We start from the raw sequence: 20,503 nt of genomic DNA on the forward strand, positions 1-20,503 counted from the left end.
AACCAGAAACTCCAGGCTCTAAATAAACAGCATCACTTGTACTCGGATACAATTGTAGAAGCAAACAAAGCGAAACTGATCCACACCTGTCCTATAAGGCAGAGGCACTTGAAGTCTAATGCACATAAAGTCAGTTTACACACTGCATTACAGTGCACGAATGAGTTATCATTAGGGGCAAAGCACCAAGCTAAGAGCACAGCACACTGTGTGGCCATCAGTGTTACTCCCTTTCCCTTTGGTTTCTTTCTCGTGGTCCTTTATGTATATGGAACAGTTATATCATCAAATTTTGTAATAGTAACTAAGAACCTGACTTTCAGCAGGGGAGTAGTCCAGAAATCTATGGAGTCTAATTCTGAATGAATGAATAAAAATAAAGTAGTTCGGCTGGCGCTGCAGCTCACTAGGCTAATCCTCCGCCTTGCGGCGCCGGCACACCGGGTTCTAGTCCCGGTTGGGGCACCGGATTCTGTCCCGGTTGCCCCTCTTCCAGGCCAGCTCTCTGCTGTGGCCAGGGAGTGCAGTGGAGGATGGCCCAAGTGCTTGGGCCCTGCACCCCATGGGAGACCAGGAGAAGCACCTGGCTCCTGCCTTCGGATCAGCACAGTGCGCTGGCCGCAGCGTGCCAGCCGCGGTGGCCATTGGAGGGTGAACCAACGACAAAGGACGACCTTTCTCTCTGTCTCTCTCTCTCACTGTCCACTCTGCCTGTCAAAAAAAAAAAAAGTAGTTCACCATTACCTTAAACATTCATCCTCAATTTAAAAATAAATTAATGAAAATTTATCAGTTTAAACTCACGACAGTGTGTGGTGTTAGTCAGACATGCAGTGTCACAATGCAGCTTGACTGTCTTGCAGACAACCTCAATGTTATTTTTAAATTGGCAGAGGCAGCAGGCCATATGGCTAGGTAAGATCCTGTAAATGGAAACACAGAGAATTAAGGTAGTCATTAAAGGGTTACTTGAGTAGGTCAACGAGGCAGACCAAGGCTGTGAGAAAGGAGTTCCTGAGGTATACGGCCAGGACAGCTGGGTAGGACCTGATAGCCAAGGGCTGCTCTTAAATATTGCAAATTTAGGAAGGAGGCCACGGTGCCCAACAGAAGGGTAAAGCATGGCAGTGGGTGTGGTATAACCAGAATAAAGGGGACAGGGAGTGGAATTGGGTGCCATTGGCCTGTAGCTTCACTCAGGAGTATCTCCTCCCAACTGAAAAGTCTCACTTTTGGATGGGAGTGTACAGGATGATGGCAGATTTCTAAGTGTCTGAATAAAACCCAACCTCTGGCGTCCCTTTCTCAACTGCCATTGGCAGCACTCACTATTAGAAATTACTCTGGGCACAGAAAAAGACTGACCATAGGAATCCTGGAAAAGATGCAGAGAAAAAGGACCTCTTGGGCACTGTTGGTAGGAGTGAAAACAGTTTAACAGGGGCAGGCATTCGGCCCAGTATTACAGATTCTGCTTGGGATGCCTATGCCCCATATCGGAGTCCCCGGGTTCTAGTTCTGGCTCCATTTCCATTTCCATCTTCTTACAGTGCACACCCTGGGAGAAGACAGGTGGTGGCTCAGGTACTTGGGCCTCTGCCTCCCATGTGAGAGACTTAGATTGAGTTCTGGGTTCTTGGCTTCTGCCTGTTCCAGCCTTAGCTGTTGCCGGCATTTGGAGACCAGCTAACATGGGCGGCCTCTGTTTCTCTGTCTCTGAGTTACAGAGAGATGGTAAGAGACAGAGAGAAAGAACTTCCATCCACTGGTTCACTCTCCAAGTGGCAGCAATGGCTGGGGCTGGGCCAGGCCAAAGCCAGGACTCTGAAGCTCCATCTGGGTGGGTCTCCTATAGGGATGGCAGGGTTCGAGCACTTTGGCCATATTTTGCTGCTTTCCCAAGCACATTAGTAGAGAGCTGGATTGGAAGCAGAACAGCCAGGATCCAACTGGTGCTCATATGAGATGCTGACAATTCAGGCAGCTTAACTGCCACACCGCAATGCTGACCCCTTAAAATTTTTTTAGATGAAAGTATTTTGGCAGTATCTTAAAAACTTAAATATATACTTAGCATATGTTCTTGCCATTCTATTTCTTGGAATTTACCCAAGAGAAATAGAAGTATATGTCCATACAAAGACTACACTACTCACAGCTGTTTTTTCAAATGTTTATTTCAGAGGCAGAGAGACAGCAAAGATCTCTTTTCTACTGGTTCACTTTCCAAATACTTGCAACAGTTGGGACTAGCTCAGGCCAAAACCATGAGATTGGAACTCCATATGGGTCTCTCACATGGGTGGTAGGGATCCAAGCACTTGAGCCATAGCCTGCTCCCTCCAAGGGTGCCTGTTAGCAGAAAGCCTGAATCGTTAGTGGAGCTGGGACTGGAATCCTGAAACTCTGATGTGGGATGTAGTAGTCTCAAGTGGTAGCTTAATTGCTATACCAAATGTCTGCTCTCATAGCAATTTCATTTGTGCTAGCCAAAAATTGGAATGACCTAAATGTCCACCAATTATACCATTATAAATTATGGTATATTCATGTAATCAAGTATTGTTCACCAATAAAAAGATATTAATGATTGATATATACAACAACATGAATGTCGTATCATGTTGAGTAAAAGAACCTGGTTAGAAAAGCATGCATACTCTATGGTTCCATTTATATAAAATTCTAGAAAATGCAAATTAACCTATAATAACAGGAAGAAAATTAAGGTTACATGGGGGTTGGGGAGACCAAGGAAGGGTGGGAGGGGGAAGGATTACAAAGAGACATGAGGAAATGATGTTGGGTTGGTAGACATTTTGATTTTGGTGGCTTCATGGTGTGCACATATATCAACCACAGATTATTCAGTGTATGTCAATTATACCTTCATCTCTGGAACTGCTTTGGAAGGAGGGAGGGAGGGACAGAAGAAGGAAAATTAGCAACTGAATCCATGTGAAGGGTATATGGGTGCCCACTATACCATTCTTTCATCTTTCTGTTATGTTTGAGATTTTTCAAAATGAAAATTTTGGCAAAAAAGAAAACCAAGCTTAATTCATTAGTCTATTTATTATAGTAACTAAAGTTGAGTCCTCAAGGTTATCCTTAAGAAGAATAGTTTGGTGATTAGGAATACAGATTCCATATCCAGACTAGGCTCAGATATTACGTCCAGTCACAATGTGACCTCGGGAAAACTGCTTAAACTCTGTCCTCAACCACCTCATTTTTTAAAAGAAAGTTTTTATTTAATAAATATAAATTTCATAGGTACAACTTTTGTAATACAGCAGTTCTTCCCCCTATACCTGCCCTCCCGCCCCCAAATTGTCCCATCTCCTACTCCCTCTCCCATCCCATTCTTCATTAAGATTCATTTTTAATTATCTTTATATGCAGAAGAGCAACTCTATATTAAGTAAAGATTTCCACAGTTTGCACCCACACAGACACAAAAAAGTATAAAGTACTGTTTAAGTATAAAGTACTGTTTGAAGACAAGTTTTACTGTTAATTCGCATAGTACAACTCATTAAGGACAGCAGTCCTACATGGGAAGCAAGTGCACAGTGACTCCTCTTATTGATTTAACAATTGACACACTTATTTATGATGTCAGTGATCACCCGAGGCTCTTGTCATGAACTGCCAAGGCTATGGAAGCCTTTTGAGTTCACAAACTCTGTCAATATTTAGACAGAGCCATAAGCAAAGTGGGAGCTCTCTCCTCCCCTCAGAGAAAAGTACATCCTTCTTTGATGACCCCTTCTTTCCACTGGGATCTCACTCACAGAGATCCTTTGTGTAGATCATTTTTTGCCACAGTGACTTTCCATGCCTGAAATGCTCTCAAGGGCTTTTTAGCTGGATCTGAATGCCTTAAGGGCTGATTCTGAGGTCAAAGTGCTATTTAGGGCCGGCGCCACGGCTCACTAGGCTAATCCTCCGCCTTGTGGTGCCGGCACACCGGGTTCTAGCCCCAGTCGGGGCTCCGGATTCTGTCCTGGTTGCCCCTCTTCCAGGCCAGCTCTCTGCTGTGGCCAGGGGGTGCAGTGGAGGATGGCCCAAGTGCTTGGGCCCTGCACCCCATGGGAGACCAGGAGAAGCACCTGGCTCCTGCCATCAGATCAGCATGGTGCGCCAGCTGCAGCGCGCCGGCCACGCCAGCCATTGGAGGGTGAACCAACGGCAAAAGGAAGATCTTTCTCTCTGTCTCTCTCTCTCACTGTCTACTCCGCCTGTCAAAAAAAAAAAAAAAAAAAAAAAGTGCTATTTAGAGCATTCGTCATTCTATGAGTCTGCTATGTGGCCTGCTTCCCATTCAACCACCTCATTTTGGTAGCACCTACCTCTAATGAGAGGTAAGATTAAATGGATCAATCTTGAAATGTGCCTGGCATATGGTGAAGGTTCAGCAAATGTTAATACTGTAGTTACTGGCCAGCGCCACAGCTCAGTTGGCTAATCCTCTGCCTGCGGCACCAGCACACAGGGTTCTAGTCCCAGTTGGGGCGCCAGATTCTGTCCCGGTTGCTCCTCTTCCAGTCCAGCTCTCTGCTGTGGCCCAAGAAGGCAGTGGAGGATGGCCCAAGTCCTTGGGCCCTGCACCCGCATGGGAGACCATTAGGAAGCACCTGGCTTCTGGCTTCGGATTGGCATAGCTCCGGCCATGGTGGCCATTTAGGGGGTGAACCAACAGAAAAAGGAAGACCTTTCTCTCTGTCTCTCTCTCTCTATCACTGTCTAACTCTGCCTGTCAAGAAAAAACAAAACAAAACAAAACAAAACACACACACACACACACACAAAACCAAAAAACTATAGTTACTAACTAGCAGACAGATGCTACCTGAAAAATAATGTTGCTCTCCCTCCTTGGGTTCTTTGGGGCTTTCTCTGATTCCACCAAAAGGAAGACTCAGGACAGGGAAAATAGAAGTGTGCTTCATGGACACATGAAGGCTATGAGTTGGGAGCATAGTGTACAGAGTTTTAGATTAAAATGGCATCCAAAAAATAAATAAAATAAAACTGCATCCAATACATTGGCCTGGCACACCTTTCTAACCCATGGACAAGAAATTAGAGATGACTAATATTACTCTTTTGGGCCCAGTGGAAGCTTCTGATATTTATATAAAAGAATGAAAAATAAATAAATAAATATTTAAAATGAAAAAGAATCAACACAAACAGTAATCTAGCATTTTACTAGACTTCAACTTTTTTTTTTTTTTAAGATTTATTTATTTATTTGAAAGGCAGTGTTCCAGAGAGGTAGAGGCAGAGAGAGAGAGAGAAATCTTACAACCACTGGTTCACTCCTCAAATGGCCACAAAGGCTGGAGCTGGGTGGATCTGCAGCCAGGAGCCAGGAGCTCCTTCCAGGTCTCCCACATGGGTACAGGGGCCCAAGGACTTGGGCCATCTCCTACTATTTTCCCAGGCCATAACAGAGTACTGGATCTGAAGTGGAGCAGCCAGGACTAGAACCAGTGCCCATATGGGATGCTGGCACTGCAGGTGGCGGCTTTACTCACTACGCTACAGTGACAACCCCGAGACTTCAACTTTTATTATTTCCTTCCTGCTCCAACTTTTTATTTTGAAAAACTTCAAGCCTACAAACCCCCTGAAATAATGGTATGAACATCTATTTCCTTTCACTTGGATTCAACAATTGTTAACACTTTTCTACATTTGCTTTCCATGTGTATATGTCCATATGCTTTCTGGATAAACCATTTGAGAATAAGCTATAGACATAATTACCCTTCACTGCTAAATACTTCAGTATGCAGCCCCTAAGAACTAATGTGGTCTCCTATATATCCACAATACTATTATCACCCAATCATTTTTTTAAATGTTAAGTAGCTTCTCTCTCTCTCTCTCTCTCTCTCTCTCTCTCTCTCTCTCTCTCTCAGATTTATTTATTTATTTGAAAGTCAGAGTTACACAGAGAGAGAAGGAGAGGCAGAGAGAAAGAGAGGTCTTCCGTCCACTGGTTCACTTCCCAGTTGGCCGCAATAGCAGGATCTGTGCAGATCTGAAGCCAAGAGCTTCTTCTGGGTCTGCCATGCAGGTGCAGGGGCCCAAGGAGTTGGGCCATCTTCTACTCTTTTCCAAGACCATAGCAGAGAGCTGGATTGGAAGTGGAGCAGCCGGGACTCCAACCGGTGCCCATATGGGATGCCGGCACTGCAGGCAGTGGCTTTACCTGCTACGCCACAGCACCAGCCCATCACCCAAACACTTTTAATATTAATATCATTGTCTTACTGTAGTCCACATACAAATGTCCCCAATTGTCCTGACCATGTGCTGAGTTTTTAAAGTGTAGAATCCAATCAAACATCATAATCCTTTAGTTTTCTTTAATTTAGAACTGTTCCCTGTCGTTTAAAATTATTTTAAAAGATTTATTTATTTGAAAGGCAGAGTGACAGAGAAGGAAAGAGGGAGAAAGAGATCTTCTGCTGGTCCACTCTCCCAGGTGCCCACAACAGTCAGGGATAGGACAGGGTGAAGACAGGAACCAGGAACTCCACGCAGGTCTTCCATGTGAGTGGTTAGTATTTGAGCCATCACTTGCTGCTTCCCAGGTACAACAGCAAAGAGCTGGATAGGAAGCAAAATAGCTGGGACTCAAACCTGCACTCTGACATGGTGTGTCCAAAGTGGTGGCTTACCCCACTGCACCACAATGCCCACCCTCTCCTGTGGTTTTAAAATCTTTCATGGCATTGGCATTTTTGAAGCACTCAAGCCAGTTGTTTTATGGCCTGTATTTCAGTTTGGTTTCTTGAGAGCATCCTGAAGATAATCACAAGGGAACACTTCTAACAAGAACACATATAGGAAATATTATAGTTTTTGCTACTCGCTAAAATGTATGACCTAGTAATGACACAAATAATGATAAACTTAAAATCATTATTTTGAAGTATACCAGCAAATTTTTGAGGCTACAGATGTTTTGAGGTATAGGTTATCTTACTGGAGAATAATTACTTTTCAGTGTGCATTAAAGACCATTACACAGGAGTCAAGACTCAAATGAACCGGCCTGTTTTGTATATAAATGCCTGAACTGAAGATATCCGATAATGAACTCCAGGTATGGCAGTAGCTTTAAACCATGACCTCAGTGGCAAATGGCTAGAGAATGATAATAACACTTTTCCCATACACTAATGGCCAAGAAATAAAGCAGACAGAACACCACTGCCTTGGCTAGCTGAGGAACCTTGTTCATGATGAGGGCTTTGGCTGTCTGGACAGGAAAGCGTCTTGTGACATGGGAGAGATCAGTTGTGGCAGATGCTGACAGAAGTTGAAGGAGAGGAAGGTAGAGCAGTAACCAATGGATTTGACAATGTAGGAAAGTTGGTCAAGGAGGTAACCTGACAGAAATGATTTAAGCAAGGTGTTATATGAGGGGCCTTTCCCCGTTATCTTGTGTAAGCCCCTCAGCTAGCTGTGGCATGGTTTCTATTTAGCTTGTTGTATTGGAAGGCAGATGGGAGCATTTAAGCTGCAGTAAGTTATAATAAACTTCCACAAAAGGAACTTACAGAAATATTTTTAAATAGGAAAAAATTGAGGGGCCAGTGCTGTGGTGCAGCAGGCTAACGCCCTGGCCTGAAGCTCAGGCATCCATATGGGTGCCGGTTCTAGTCCCAGCTGCCCCTCTTCCAATCCAGCTCTCTGCTGTGGCCTGGGATAGCAGTGGAAAATGGCCCAGTGCTTGGGCTCCTGCACCACGTGGGAGACCCAGAAGAAGCTCCTGGATCCTATTGGCACAGCTCCGGCCATTACGGCCATCTGGGGAGTGAACCAATGAATGGAAGACCTCTCTCTGTCTCTACCTCTCTCTGTAACTCTGTCTTTCAAATAAATAAATTAAATCTTTTAAAAAATTGAAATACTTCATACTCTACATGAAAATTAACTCAAAATGGATCATAAACATAAATGTAACTATACAATTTTTAAATGAAAACATAGGAGAAAATCTTTGTGACTTTGGATTAGACAATGGGTTATTTGATAAAGCTTTCTTGGGTAAGACACAAAACACTAACCATACAAGAAAACATTGCTAAGAATTCATCAAAATTAAAAAAATTAAAACTCATGCTCTTCAGAAGATAAAATTAATAAAAGTCACAACCAGAAGATATTCACTGAACACATATCTGAGAGAAAATATTTGTACCCAAAGTATACAAAGCACTTATAGAACTCAGTAAGATTGATATCAGTGGTCAGCATTGTGGCATAGCAGGCAAAGCTGCTCCACTTCCAATCCAGCACTCTGCTGTGGCCTGGGAAGGCAGTAGAAGATGGCCCAAGTTCTTGGGTCCCTGTACCCGCATGGGAGACCTGGAGAAAGCTCCTGGCTCCTGGCTTCAGATCGGCCCAGCTCTGGCCATTGCAGCCATTTAGGGAGTGAACCAGCGGATGGAATATTTGTCTCTCTCTGCCTCTGCCTCTCCAATTCTGCCTTTCAAATAAATAAATCTTTAAAAAATTGATATAAAATTAATATATGGGAACAGATTTGAACAGATACTTCAAAAAGATATTGTACATGAATGGACATTCAACACCACCAATTTTTTTATGGTTATGATTTTATTCATTAATTTTTTTCCAAAGAAACCTTTTATTTAAGGAATACAGATTTCATAAGTACTGAAGAAGCTGGCGCCGCAGCTCACTAGGCTAATCCTCCACCTAGCAGCGCCGGCACACGGGGTTCTAGTCCCGGTCGGGGCACCGGATTCTGTCCCAGTTGCCCCTCTTCCAGGCCAGCTCTCTGCTATGGCCAGGGAGTGCAGTGGAGGATGGCCCAAGTACTTGGGCCCTGCACCCCATAGGAGACCAGGAGAAGCACCTGGCTCCTGCCATCGGATCAGCGTGGTGCGCCAGCTGCAGCACACCAGCCGCAGCGGCCATTGGAGGGTGAACCAATGGCAAAGGAAGACCTTTTTCTCTGTCTCTCTCACTATCCACTCTGCCTGTCAAAAAAAAAAAATAATAATAATAATAATAAAATAAGTACTGAAGAAGCTGAGCCTGGATCAAGGCGCAGCTATTTTAGACTAGGCCTGCATCTTGTAACTCGGGCCTGACCAGGCCCTGAACCCTAAGACAAAAGCTCCTGAAAAACAAAACAAAACAAAACAAAACAAAACAAAAAACACTCCCCTTGCGATAAACTCCCCTAGTAACAGCCAATCAGCAGATAGCATGGAAATACCTAAAGTTCCAAGGTGTTTTTTCAGGCAGTTAAGGTGATTGATAATATCCCAAAACCCTGCAGTTTGGCACGTACACCCTAGTGGCTCAGACCCTATACTTTAGCCAATCCCGGTTGCTCCTCTTCCAGTTCAGCTCTCTGCTGTGGCCCAGGAAGGCAGTGGAGGATGGCCCAAGTCCTTGGGCCCTGCACCCGCTTGGGAGGCCAGGAGGAAGCACCTGGCTGCTGGCTTCAGATTGGTGCAGTGCGCCAGCCATGGCAGCCATTTGGGGGGTGAACCAACAGAAAAAGGAAGACCTTTCTCTCTGTGTCTCTCTCTCTCTCTCACTGTCTAACTCTGCCTGTCCAAAAAAAAAAAAAAAGAGAGAGAGAGAGATGTTCTTTGAACTTCCTGCAGAATGAGATGATTTGCTGCATGGTGCTATAATGTATGGAATGTCTCTGAAAACCCTATATAAACCCCACAAAGGAAACAGGAGGGGGTCCTCGTCAGAAGGCTGCTGCGATGGTTGGAGGTGTGAGCCCTAGCTCGAGCTAGAACAATAAACCTCTTTGCTTTTGCATCACCAAGTCTCTCATTTGGTTATATTGAGTCCGATCCAAGTCCGGTCTAACAGTACAACTTTGGGAATATAGTGATTCTTCCCACCATACCCGCCTTCCCACCTACACTCCTACCCTTCCTCCTCCTCACTCTCCCATTCCCAGTCCTATTCTCCATTAAGATTCATTTTCAATTAACTTTATACACAGAGGACCAACTCTATGCTAAATAAAGATTTTAACAATTTGCACACATACACACCCACACACATACACACAAAACTGAGAACAAGTTTTACAGTTAAATCACATAACAACTCATTGAGGACAGAGGTCCTGCATGGGAAGTTAGTGCACAGTAACTCTTTAGGCTCTTGGCATGAGCTGCCTAAGTTATGGAAGCCTTTTGAATCCACAAAATACATCAGTATTTAGACAAGGCCATAAGCAAAGTGGAACTTCTCTCCTCCCTTCAGAGAAAAGGACATCTTTCTGTATGTCTGTCTGTCTTTCCTTTTCTTTTCTTTTTCTTTCTTTCTTTCTCTTTTTCTTTCTCTCTCTCTTTTTCTTTCTCTCTTTCTTTCTCTCTCTCTTTCTTTCTTTCTCTCTTTCTCTTTCTCTCTTTCTTTCTCTCTCTCTTTCTTTCTCTTTCTCTCTCTTTCTTTCTCTCTCTTTCTCTCTTTCTCTTTCTTTCTCTCTCTCTCTTTCTTTCTCTCTCTCTCTTTCTCTCTCTCTTTCTCTTTCTCTCTTTCTTTCTCTCTCTCTTTCTCTTTCTTTCTTTCTCTCTTTCTCTTTCTCTCTCTTTCTCTTTTTCTCTCTCTCTTTCTCTCTCTCTTTCTCTCTCTCTTTCTCTCTTTCTTTCTTTCTTTCTTTCTTTCTTTCTTTCTTTCTTTCTTTCTTTCTTTCTTTCTTTCTTTCAGATTTATCTATTTATTTGAAAGTCAGAGTTACACAGAGAGAGGCAGAGAGAGAGAGAGGTCTTCTATCTGCTGGTTCACTCCCCAATTGGCTGCAACAGCCAGAGCTGCACCGATCTGAAGCCAGGAGCCTCCTCCGGGTCTCCCACACGGGCACCAGGGCCCAAGGACTTGGACTATCTTCTGCTGATTTCCCAGGCCATAGCAGAGAACTGGATCAGAAGTGGAGCAGCCAGGTCTCGAAGCAGCGCCCACATGGGATGCCGGCATTAACTGCTGGCCAAGGTGTTAACCTGCTTCAGGCCAGGGCATTAAACTGCTGTACCACAGTGCTGGCCCCAGAACATCTTTCTTTAATGGTCACTTCTTTCCACCAGTGTCTCACAGAGCTCCTTCATGTAGGACATTTTTTGCCACTGTCTTGGCTTTCCATGCCTGAAATGCTCTCATGGGCTTTTCAGCCAGACCAGGATGCCTTAAAGGCTGATTCTGAGGTCAGAGTATTACTTAAAGTGGTTGTCATTCTATGAGTCTGCTGAACACTGCCAATTATTAAAGAAATGCAAATTAAACCACAGTGAGTGGGCAGGTTTTTGACCTAATGGTTAAGATGCTGGTTGTCAGGACAGTTGAGTTCCACATCTAAGTTCTTGGGTTTGATCCTCAGCTCTGGCTCCTGATTCCAGCTTCCTGCTAATGCCTTCTCCTGCCTTCTGCTGAGTAGTTGTATTTCTTCCATCTATGTGGTAGACTTGGATTCAGCTCCCAGCTCCTAGCTTAAACCTCTGCCAAATCCTGGCCATTACAGGCATTTGAGGAGCAAACATAAATTGAGATCTGTCTTGCATTCTGTCTCCCAAACATTTTTTTTTAATTACAGAAAAAATAAGCTACCGCTAAATACCTACTGGTAAACTAAAGTTATTTTTTTAAGTTTATTTATTGTTTTTATTTATTTGAAAGGCATAATGACAGAGAGGAGAGATCTTCCATCCACTGGTTCACTTCCCAAATGCCTCTAACAGTCAAGGATGGGTCAGACCTAAGCCAGGAACCCAGAATTCAGTTCAGGTTTTCCACATGGATGGTAAGGACCCAAATATTGGAGCCATTATCTGCTGCCTCCCAGGGTTTGTATTAGCAGTAGGCTAGATCAAAAGTAGAGGAGCTGGGCTCAAACCAGGCACTCTAGTGTTAGATGTGGGTGTCCCAAGTGGCATCTCTTTCTCTTTCTCTCTTTTTAAAGATTAGTTTATTTGATTTGAAAGGCAGAGTTACAGAGAGAGAGAGGAAGAGAAAGAAAGAGATCTTCCATCTGCTGGTTTACACCCCCAATAGCCATAATGACTGGAGCTAGGCCGGTAGGAGCTTCTTCCAGGTCTCCCATGTGGGTGGCAGAAACCCAAGCAACTGGGCCGTCTTCTGCTGCCTTCCCAAGCACACAGTAGAGAGCTGGATTAGAAGTGGAGCAGCCAGGACTCGAACTGGAGCCATATGAGATGTCAACACCACCAGCAGTGCCCCCCACCAAGTGGTGTCTCTTAACCAATATTTCATAATGTCCACCTCCTAAAGTTTTTATAAAACTTGTAAGTTAAGGATTAAGTCAGGATATGGAGCAATTATAACTTTCATGACTGCTGGTAAGAATGCAAAATGGCCCAGCCACCTTAGGAAACAGTTTGGCAGTTTCTTAAACAGTTAAATATGCACGTAGATGATGCAGCAATGTCACCCCTAAGAGCTTACCCCAAAGAAATTAAAAACATATTCATACAAAGACCTTCCAGTGTGTGTTTCTAGTTTTATTTGTCATTGCCAAAAAAGAAAAAAAAAGGGAAAACCCCCCAGATGTCCATAAAGTAATGGATGAGTGAACAAACTGGTAAATCCACACACCTGGAATGCTACTCAGTAGCAGCATTGCTGATGGAGGCAATAGCATGGATAAAAAGCATGTGGTAAGCACAAGAAGCCAGACACAGAAGGCTACATACTCTGCATGACTTCACTTACGAGACACTGTGGTAAAGGGCAAAACCGAAGGATAGGAACAAGATGGGTGGTTTGCAGGTGCTGGGGATGAGAAGAGAGGATTGACTGCAAAGGAATGTGAGGGGCATTTTGGGGGTGATAGAAATGGTCTATATTGAGAATTTGGTGGTGGTTAGATAACTACAGATTTGTCAACATCATGAACTTGTATACTTAAAAGTATGAATTTTATTACAGGAAAATTATACCTCAGTAAGTCTGACTTAAGAAAATAATAAAACATGAGGTGGGCATTGGGGTGCAGTACGTTAAGCTTCTTCTTGGGACCCCTGGGTCCCATATTTCAATGCCAGTTTGAGTCCTGGCTCCTCTGCTTCCAATCCAGCTTCTTGCTAAAGTGCCTAGGAAGGCAGTGGGTCTCTGTCACCCATATGGGAGACCTGGATGGAATTCCAGGGTCCTAGTTTCTTCCTGGCCTAGCCCTGGCTTGTCGCAAGCATTTGGAGAGTGAAGGAAGATTCTCTGTCTCCCTTCATCACTTTCATTCTGCCTTTCAACTAAATTAATTACTCTTTAAGAAAAAAAAATATAGCCAATCTAAAAAAACTTAATGAAAATAAACCTAAAAGAAAAATAACTTACAATTTTTCCAGTTCGAGAGTCATCATAAGGATGTTCTCAATTGTGGTAAGTGAAACAAGTGTTGTTCCAATGTCTCTGTGGGAGAAAGTCCAAATATTTATGATATGAACCCCAATAAAAGTTCTGTCCTTAAACAGGTATATTTCAAGAACAGGTATTTACATCAATTTGGCTTCTCTGTAAAACAAGCCTGCTCAAGAGTTTGTCATGGGAGAGAATTCCAGAAAGCTCTCATTGAAGAAATTTTACTATTTACATCATCAAATTAATGACCTTGGCATTGAAGCATAGAACCTAAACTTTTTGCCATTATCTTACTTTTCATTTTCATATTTCATTCACCTCTCTTGATTACTTAAGTTTTTTTCTTTTTAAAATGATGTACAACTATATCTCTACTTTCTGGGGTAAATGGTATCCTGTGTATAGCCACATGTTCCATATCTAAATGTACTTGGCATCACTGCTGTCTTGCCCAGTACATATTTCTTTCTTACATATTCTTGTCCATTCCATATTCTTGGCCAGTAACTTTTTTTGTCAATAACCTAGTTAAAATGAAAATTATTACTTTTTAACCTCAATATAAAACAATTAATCCTTTTGAAAGTAAAGCGTTGAAATCATTTTATGACTCATGAGGTTATTTTAATACTTACAGATATTTTAATGCTGGTAATTTAAACAGGTAGGAATCTTCAACAGTTGTTAGAGGATTATGATTGAGATTTCTGAAAAACACAATGGAATTAAAATAATCTGCCTTTTAATTATGCACAAAACTACATGAAAATTTTATAATTTTTGGTATGAAACTTGTAGATTTAAAAAAATCACTTTCTGTCTTTACCTATAAATCAGCCTTAGAATCCGTATGCATTCTTCCTTTGGGAACTACCTAGGTCTCTAGAAGATACAGAAGAAAAAGAAAACAAAAACAGAAGTATGGACAGTAAAGAAAAAATACTCCAAAGACTCAGATCAGAAACCTAATGGGGTGGGTGTCTGGCCTAGCAAGTTAAGGGACCAGTTGGGACACTGTGTCTAACATCAAGTGCTAGGATTTCATTCCCAGTTCTGACTGCTGATTGCAGATTCCTGCTGATGCAGACACTAAGGGAAATGGTGTTGGCTCAAGTGGTTGGTTCCTTGCTGTCTGTCAGAGACCTGAATTGAGTTTCAGGTTCCCAGCTTTTGGGGAGTGAATTGGTAGAAGGGAACTCTGTCTTTTTTTCTCTTTGCCCCTAAAAATAACAAAACCATAAAGTGATTACAGTGGTACAATGCTCTTGCTCTGTAGGAAACACGAATCCTAGTGTTTTCCATAATTCAAGTGCTTGCCTTTCCTCTTCAGAATTTTTTTTTTTTTTTTTTTTTTTGGACAGGCAGAGTGGATAGTGAGAGAGAGAGACAGAGAGAAAGGTCTTCCCTTTGCCGTTGGTTCACCCTCCAATGGCCACCACAGCTGGTGCGCTGCGGCCGGCACACCGCGCTGATCCGAAGGCAGGAGCCAGGTGCTTCTCCTGGTCTCCCATGGGGTGCAGGGCCCAAGGACTTGGGCCATCCTCCACTGCACTCCCTGGCCATAGCAGAGAGCTGGCCTGGAAGAGGGGCAACCGGCGCCGCTAGGTGGAGGATTAACCTATTGAGCCGCGGCACCGGCCTCCTCTTCAGAAATTTAAAACAATTCATGGCTTAATTCATCCAGTTAACAAAAAAACAGTACCCATTACTTGTCTCTAGAGCCAAAGAAAGGGACAAATCTTGGAGGAGGAATTGGTGAAAGCCATACTTCCACAGCCTTTGTTACATTCATGTCATCACCTGTTTGCTGTCAGTCTCCTGGCTCATCAGCCCCTTGAAGGCGGGAACCACACTACTGTCATTGTTATCATAATGCCTGGTGTAATGCCTGACATTTACTAGGTATTTAATAGATGTTGGCTGAATAAAAAACATTTTGTTTATATATCCATAAAATGAATAAATTCATTTTAATGCAAATTTCATTCCAAAATGCTGGAATAGATTTTCCTTTTTAGTTCTTTAAAGCAAGCAAGAAAAACAAAGAAATGGGGAGAAAGAAAAGAAAATCTTTTAGTTTAATTCAAGAATCATTAGTTAAAAAATAATTCACATAGCTATTATCTATTGAGCTGCCGTCATCTGTGATCAGCATTTTACATTTAATCCTCACAGTAACCTTATGTGACAGATATTACCTGATTTTATAAACGAGGAAACTGAGGCACAGAGAGGTTATATAGCTTGTTCTAGTTCTCCAAATTATTAAAAAGAAAAGCCGGGGGTTGGCATTGTGGTGCAATGGGTTAAGCTATCGCTTGGAATGGCTGCATCCTAAATAAGAGTGTCACGGATTGAGTTCTTCCCTGCTTCTTATCCAGCTTCCTGCAAATGCTGAAGTATTTTGGTTCCTGCCAAGCACCTGGGAGACTTGGATGGAGTTCCTGGCCCCTGACTTTGGCCTGGCCCAGTGCTGGCTCTTGCAGGTGTGTTGGAAGTGAACCTGTGGATGTAAGATCTCGCCTCGGTCTCTCTTACTCTGTTTTTCAAATACATAAAAATACACTTTTAAAAGAAAGGTAAAGCTGGAATTTAAACTCCATTCTACTTCCAAAGCATTTGTCTAACCTGTATGAGGAAAATATTTGTTACTTTAATCTTGATTTTAGAGGACTCAATATAGAAATACAATGCGAACTTCATAAAAATTTATCCAGGAGACCCTCTACAAAAATTAGTTTCTCTTTTTATACCTCTTGCCTAATTATTTCCCATGGTTAAATATTTTATTTACTTCATAGTCATTGAAACTAGAGATTTAAAATCATGTTGTAGGTGACATAAGTGACAACAGTGGGGTGAGGAAATCTGAAAATTCATCCCTCCATAAAAGTAACAATAAAAAAATGACAGAAATGGTCAGTTTTTTCAGAACTTTGGAAATGTAACCAAAGCCTTGTAGCAACCCAAGAGCACTTATTCAAGAACAATGACTGGATTTCTGTAAGAAGAGTGAGACTTGTGTGATTTTAACTTGCACTAGGTGATTCCTCATTGTCAAGCTCAGTGGCGGCCTTGAACAGTAGCCCACTTGCCCAGTATGAGAGACAGCAGATGAAGCTGGAACTGTATCAGAGCCTCACTCCTAGTGAGAAGCTGTCAGTCCCTGGCTGATGGTTCCCTGGAAGACCTCACTTGAGAGCTGTGTCTTTATTTACCTGAGTGTTCTCCAGTGGTAAAAGCCTCTCCCCAGAGATTGTTTTTGGAAGAAAATTACAGACAAGTGTTTTATCATAGCAACTGTGTGAGGAAATGGAGAATAGTTGGGCCAAAAAAATTAGTCTAATCAAAAAGCTTAACATGAAAAACTGATATTCATAAATAGGGGCCAATATTGTGGCACAGTGGATAAAGCTATCACTCATGACGCTGGCATCCTATATGGGCACCAGTTCATGTCCTGACTGCTCCATTTTTGATCCAGCTCTCTGCTAATGGCCTGAGAAAAGCAGTGGAAAATGGCCCAAGTGCTTTGGCCCCTGCTACTCATGTGGGAGACCTGGAAGAAGCAACTGGTTCCTTGGTTTTAGCCTGGCCCAGCCCTGGCCATTGAGGCCATCTGATGAGTGAACCAGGGGATGGAAGATCTCTATTTTTCTCCCTCTTTCTCTGTAACTCTGATTTTCAGATAATTGTTTTTTTTAAAGTATGTAATAACTTTGAAACACTCCAATATATCCTTAGAAAATTGGAAGACCATTGGATATAATCCTGAGAATTTGGGAGGTTGTACACATGTGTAGAGCTGCGAGAATGACTCAGAAAGACATGAAAAGACTCTAACTTCTTAGCACTGGCAATTCCAGAGATTCTGCACAAGCAGGAAGTGCATGCTAAGGCAGAGCTATAAACTGCCCAGCTGAGTACTGAAAGAACACATATTCATCATGTACACAGAGCTCCTTAGCAAAAACTGGGAGATTTATTGATTCCAAATATTTAAGGAATTCTCTCTTCAATCACAGCTTTAGTGACCACACATGACAAATTATAAAGACTTGATAGAATTAAATTCAAGGAGCCAGCAATGTGGCACAATTAAGCCTCCACTTGCAATGCCAGCATCTGGCCATTGTGGCCATTTGGGGAGTGAACAGCAAAGGGAAGATCCCCCACCCCACCCCCCGCCAGCTCTGCCTTACAAATAAATGAAATATTTTTAAAAAATTAATTCAGAAAAGTTACTAAATAAAGTAACAGCAACCACTACAACAGGCAGCAGTAACACCAAACCCTAAGGGTAGGAAGCTAATTTTCAGAACTGCTACATTATATTCCTTAAAATGTCAAATTTTCAACAAAAATTTGTGAGAGATGCAAGGAAATAAAGGATGGCTCATGTTTAAAAGAAATTTCAGTTTCAGTAGAAACAAACTGTCCCTGAGGAAACCCTGATATTGGACTTACTAGACAAAATATGTTCAAATAATAAAAGAAACTAGTTTTATTTACTAAAGAATTAAAGGAAAGTATAAGAACAATCAAACAAAAAATTAGACAAAAAAAGAGATAAAAATTGTAAAGAACAGGTCATCAAAGAAGGAGGTACCTTTCTCTGAAGGGAGGAGAGAACCTCCACTTTGACTATGACCTTGTCTAAACAAGATAAGAGTCGGAGAACTCAGAGGGCTTCCATAGCCTTGGAAACTCATGACTGGAGCATAGGGAGATTACTGATGCCATAGACAGGAGTGTCAATTGGTAAAGTCAACAACATGAGTCACTGTGCACTTACTCCTCATGTAGGATCTCTATCCTTAATGTGCTGTACATTGAGATTTAATGCTATAACGAGTACTCAAACAATATATTTCACCTTGTGTTTCTATGGGGGTGCAAACTGTTGAAATCCTTACTTAATGCATACTAAACTGATCCTCTGTAAAAAAAAAAAAAAAAAAAAAAAAAAGAAATTATCAATTCCCAACTTGACTCTCACTGGGATTAAACATGACAATAGGTCTGCTCTGATTTCATCATCATTTAAAAAAAATCATCTATTATTTTTCACTTTATGTTTCTGTGTGGGAACAAACTGTTGAAATCCATACTTAATGTATACTAAGCTGATCTTCTGTATATTAAGATAATCGAAAATGAATCTTGATGTGAATGGAAGGGGAGAGGGAGTGGGAAAGGGGAGGGTTGTGGGTGGAGGGACGGTATGGGGGGGAAGCCATTGTAATCCATAAGTCGTACTTTGGAAAATTATATGCATTAAATAAAAGTTTAAAAAAAAAAAAGAGATAAAAATTGTAAAGCAAAGGGGCAGGCACTTGGTACAAGGCTTAAGATGCTACTTGGGACAGCCACATCCCATATGAGAGTGCTTAGACTCAAGTCCTGGTACCACTCGTGATTCTAGCTTCCAGCTAATACACATTCTCAGAAAGAATATGTGGTGGATTAAGTAGTTGTGTCCCTACCATCCATGTGGGAAACCAAAACTAAGCTTCCAGCTCCCAGCATTGGCCTGGCCCAACCACAGCCCCAGCTGTTGTGGTCATTTGGGGAGTGACCAGTGGATGGGAAATATCTCTCTGTATGTCTCTATTTCTATGCCTTTAAAATAAAATGAAAGAAAAAAATTAAAAAGATAAGTTATAAATAAAGAGCCAAATAAAAATTATGGGGTTGAAAAGCATGGTAAATTGAAATAGGAAATTCACTAGAGGATCCCAATAATAGATATGGGTTAGCAGAGGAAAGAATCTAGAGTATGAAGACATATTAAGATGACTGAACTGGAGGCCAGCCCCGTGGCACAGTCCAGTATGGGCACCAGTTCTAGTTCCGGCTGCCCCTCTTCCAATCCAGCTCCCTGCTATGGCCTGGGAAAGCAGTGGAAGATGGCCCAAGCGCTTGGGCCCCTGCACCCGCATGGGAGACCAGGAAGAAGAACCTGGCTCCTGGCTTCAGATCGGTGCAGCTCTGGCCATTGCGGGCATTTGGGGAGTGAACCAACAGAAAGAAGACCTTTCTCTCTGTTTCTCCTTTTCACTGTCTGTAACTCTACCTCTCAAATAAATAAATAAAATCTTAAAAAAAGATTATTGAATTAGAGGAATCAAAAGATAATAGAATAAAGAGGGATGAATGTAATCTCAGAGACCATTTGTGAGACACCATCAAGTTTACTAACATACATAATGGAAATTTCAGAAGAAGAGAAAAAGAAAAGAAAAAGAAATAATACTTGTTGAAATAATTGTCCCAGACTTCCCAAACTCGAGGAACAAACATTAATCTGCACATAAAGAGGTTCACAGAACTCCAAGTAGTTCAAAGCGGTCCACATCTAAACACATCATAATCAAACTGTCAGAAAACCAAGACAGAAATCTTGAAAGCAGCAAGAGAAAATAATTCATCACATACCAGGAATGCTCAATAAGATTAAAGCTGATTTATCAAACCATGGAGACCCGCAGGCAATGAGGTGGCATAATCAAAGAGCTGGAAGAAAAAATAACCTGTCAACCCTAGCAAAGTTATCCTTCAAAAATGAAGGACAAATGAAGACATTACTAAATAAAAACAAAAACAGTTTCTTGCTGGAAGGTCTGCCCTGTAAGAGAAGTACTAAAAGGAGTCCTTCTGACTTAATTGGAAGACATAACTTAAATCCACATGAAGAAATTAAGAGTATCAGTAAAGGTAACTACAAAGGTATGTATAAAAGACAATGTATGTTTTGGTTTCTAACTTCTTTGTTCCCCATCTGATTTTTTTAAAAGACATTCATTGATTTGGAAGGCAGAGTTAGAAAGGGGGAAGGGGATCTTCCATTGACTGGTTCACTCCCCAGATGGCCACATTGACTGGAGTCTAAGGCCAGGCCAAAGCTAGGAGTCCAGAACTCCATCTGGCGTAGGGAGCCAAGGTCTTAGGCCATCCTCTGCTTTTTACCCAAGTGCATTAGCAGAGAGCTGGATCGCATCTGGAGTAGCTGGGACTCAAACCAATGCCAATACTGGATGCTGGCATCCTGCTGTGCCACAATGCTGGCCCATATCCATCACCATCTGATTTTAAAGATAGTTGCATA

At 42.1% G+C, this 20,503-nt stretch overlaps 1 protein-coding gene across 8 annotated transcripts in view; it reads right to left on the reverse strand.

Annotated features, from left to right (window-relative positions):
* The window catches only part of LRRC37A3 (leucine rich repeat containing 37 member A3), a 72,343-nt gene that overhangs the window by 12,744 nt on the left and 39,096 nt on the right, over positions 1–20,503 (reverse strand). For 7 of the 8 annotated variants that reach the window (XM_070060480.1, XM_070060479.1, XM_070060478.1 and 4 more), the window contains 3 exons: positions 14,031–14,102; positions 13,372–13,446; positions 805–923 (listed from right to left, as the gene is read on the reverse strand). In XM_070060480.1, the coding sequence (XP_069916581.1) occupies positions 805–923; positions 13,372–13,446; positions 14,031–14,102 (266 nt within the window). Of the gene's footprint in view, positions 1–804; positions 924–13,371; positions 13,447–14,030; positions 14,103–14,221; positions 14,273–20,503 lie in introns of those variants that run through there. The other variant, XM_070060481.1, reaches the window with a different exon arrangement.

Source organism: Oryctolagus cuniculus, chromosome 17 (genome assembly GCF_964237555.1).
Source record: "Oryctolagus cuniculus chromosome 17, mOryCun1.1, whole genome shotgun sequence".
Lineage (NCBI taxonomy): Eukaryota > Metazoa > Chordata > Mammalia > Lagomorpha > Leporidae > Oryctolagus > Oryctolagus cuniculus.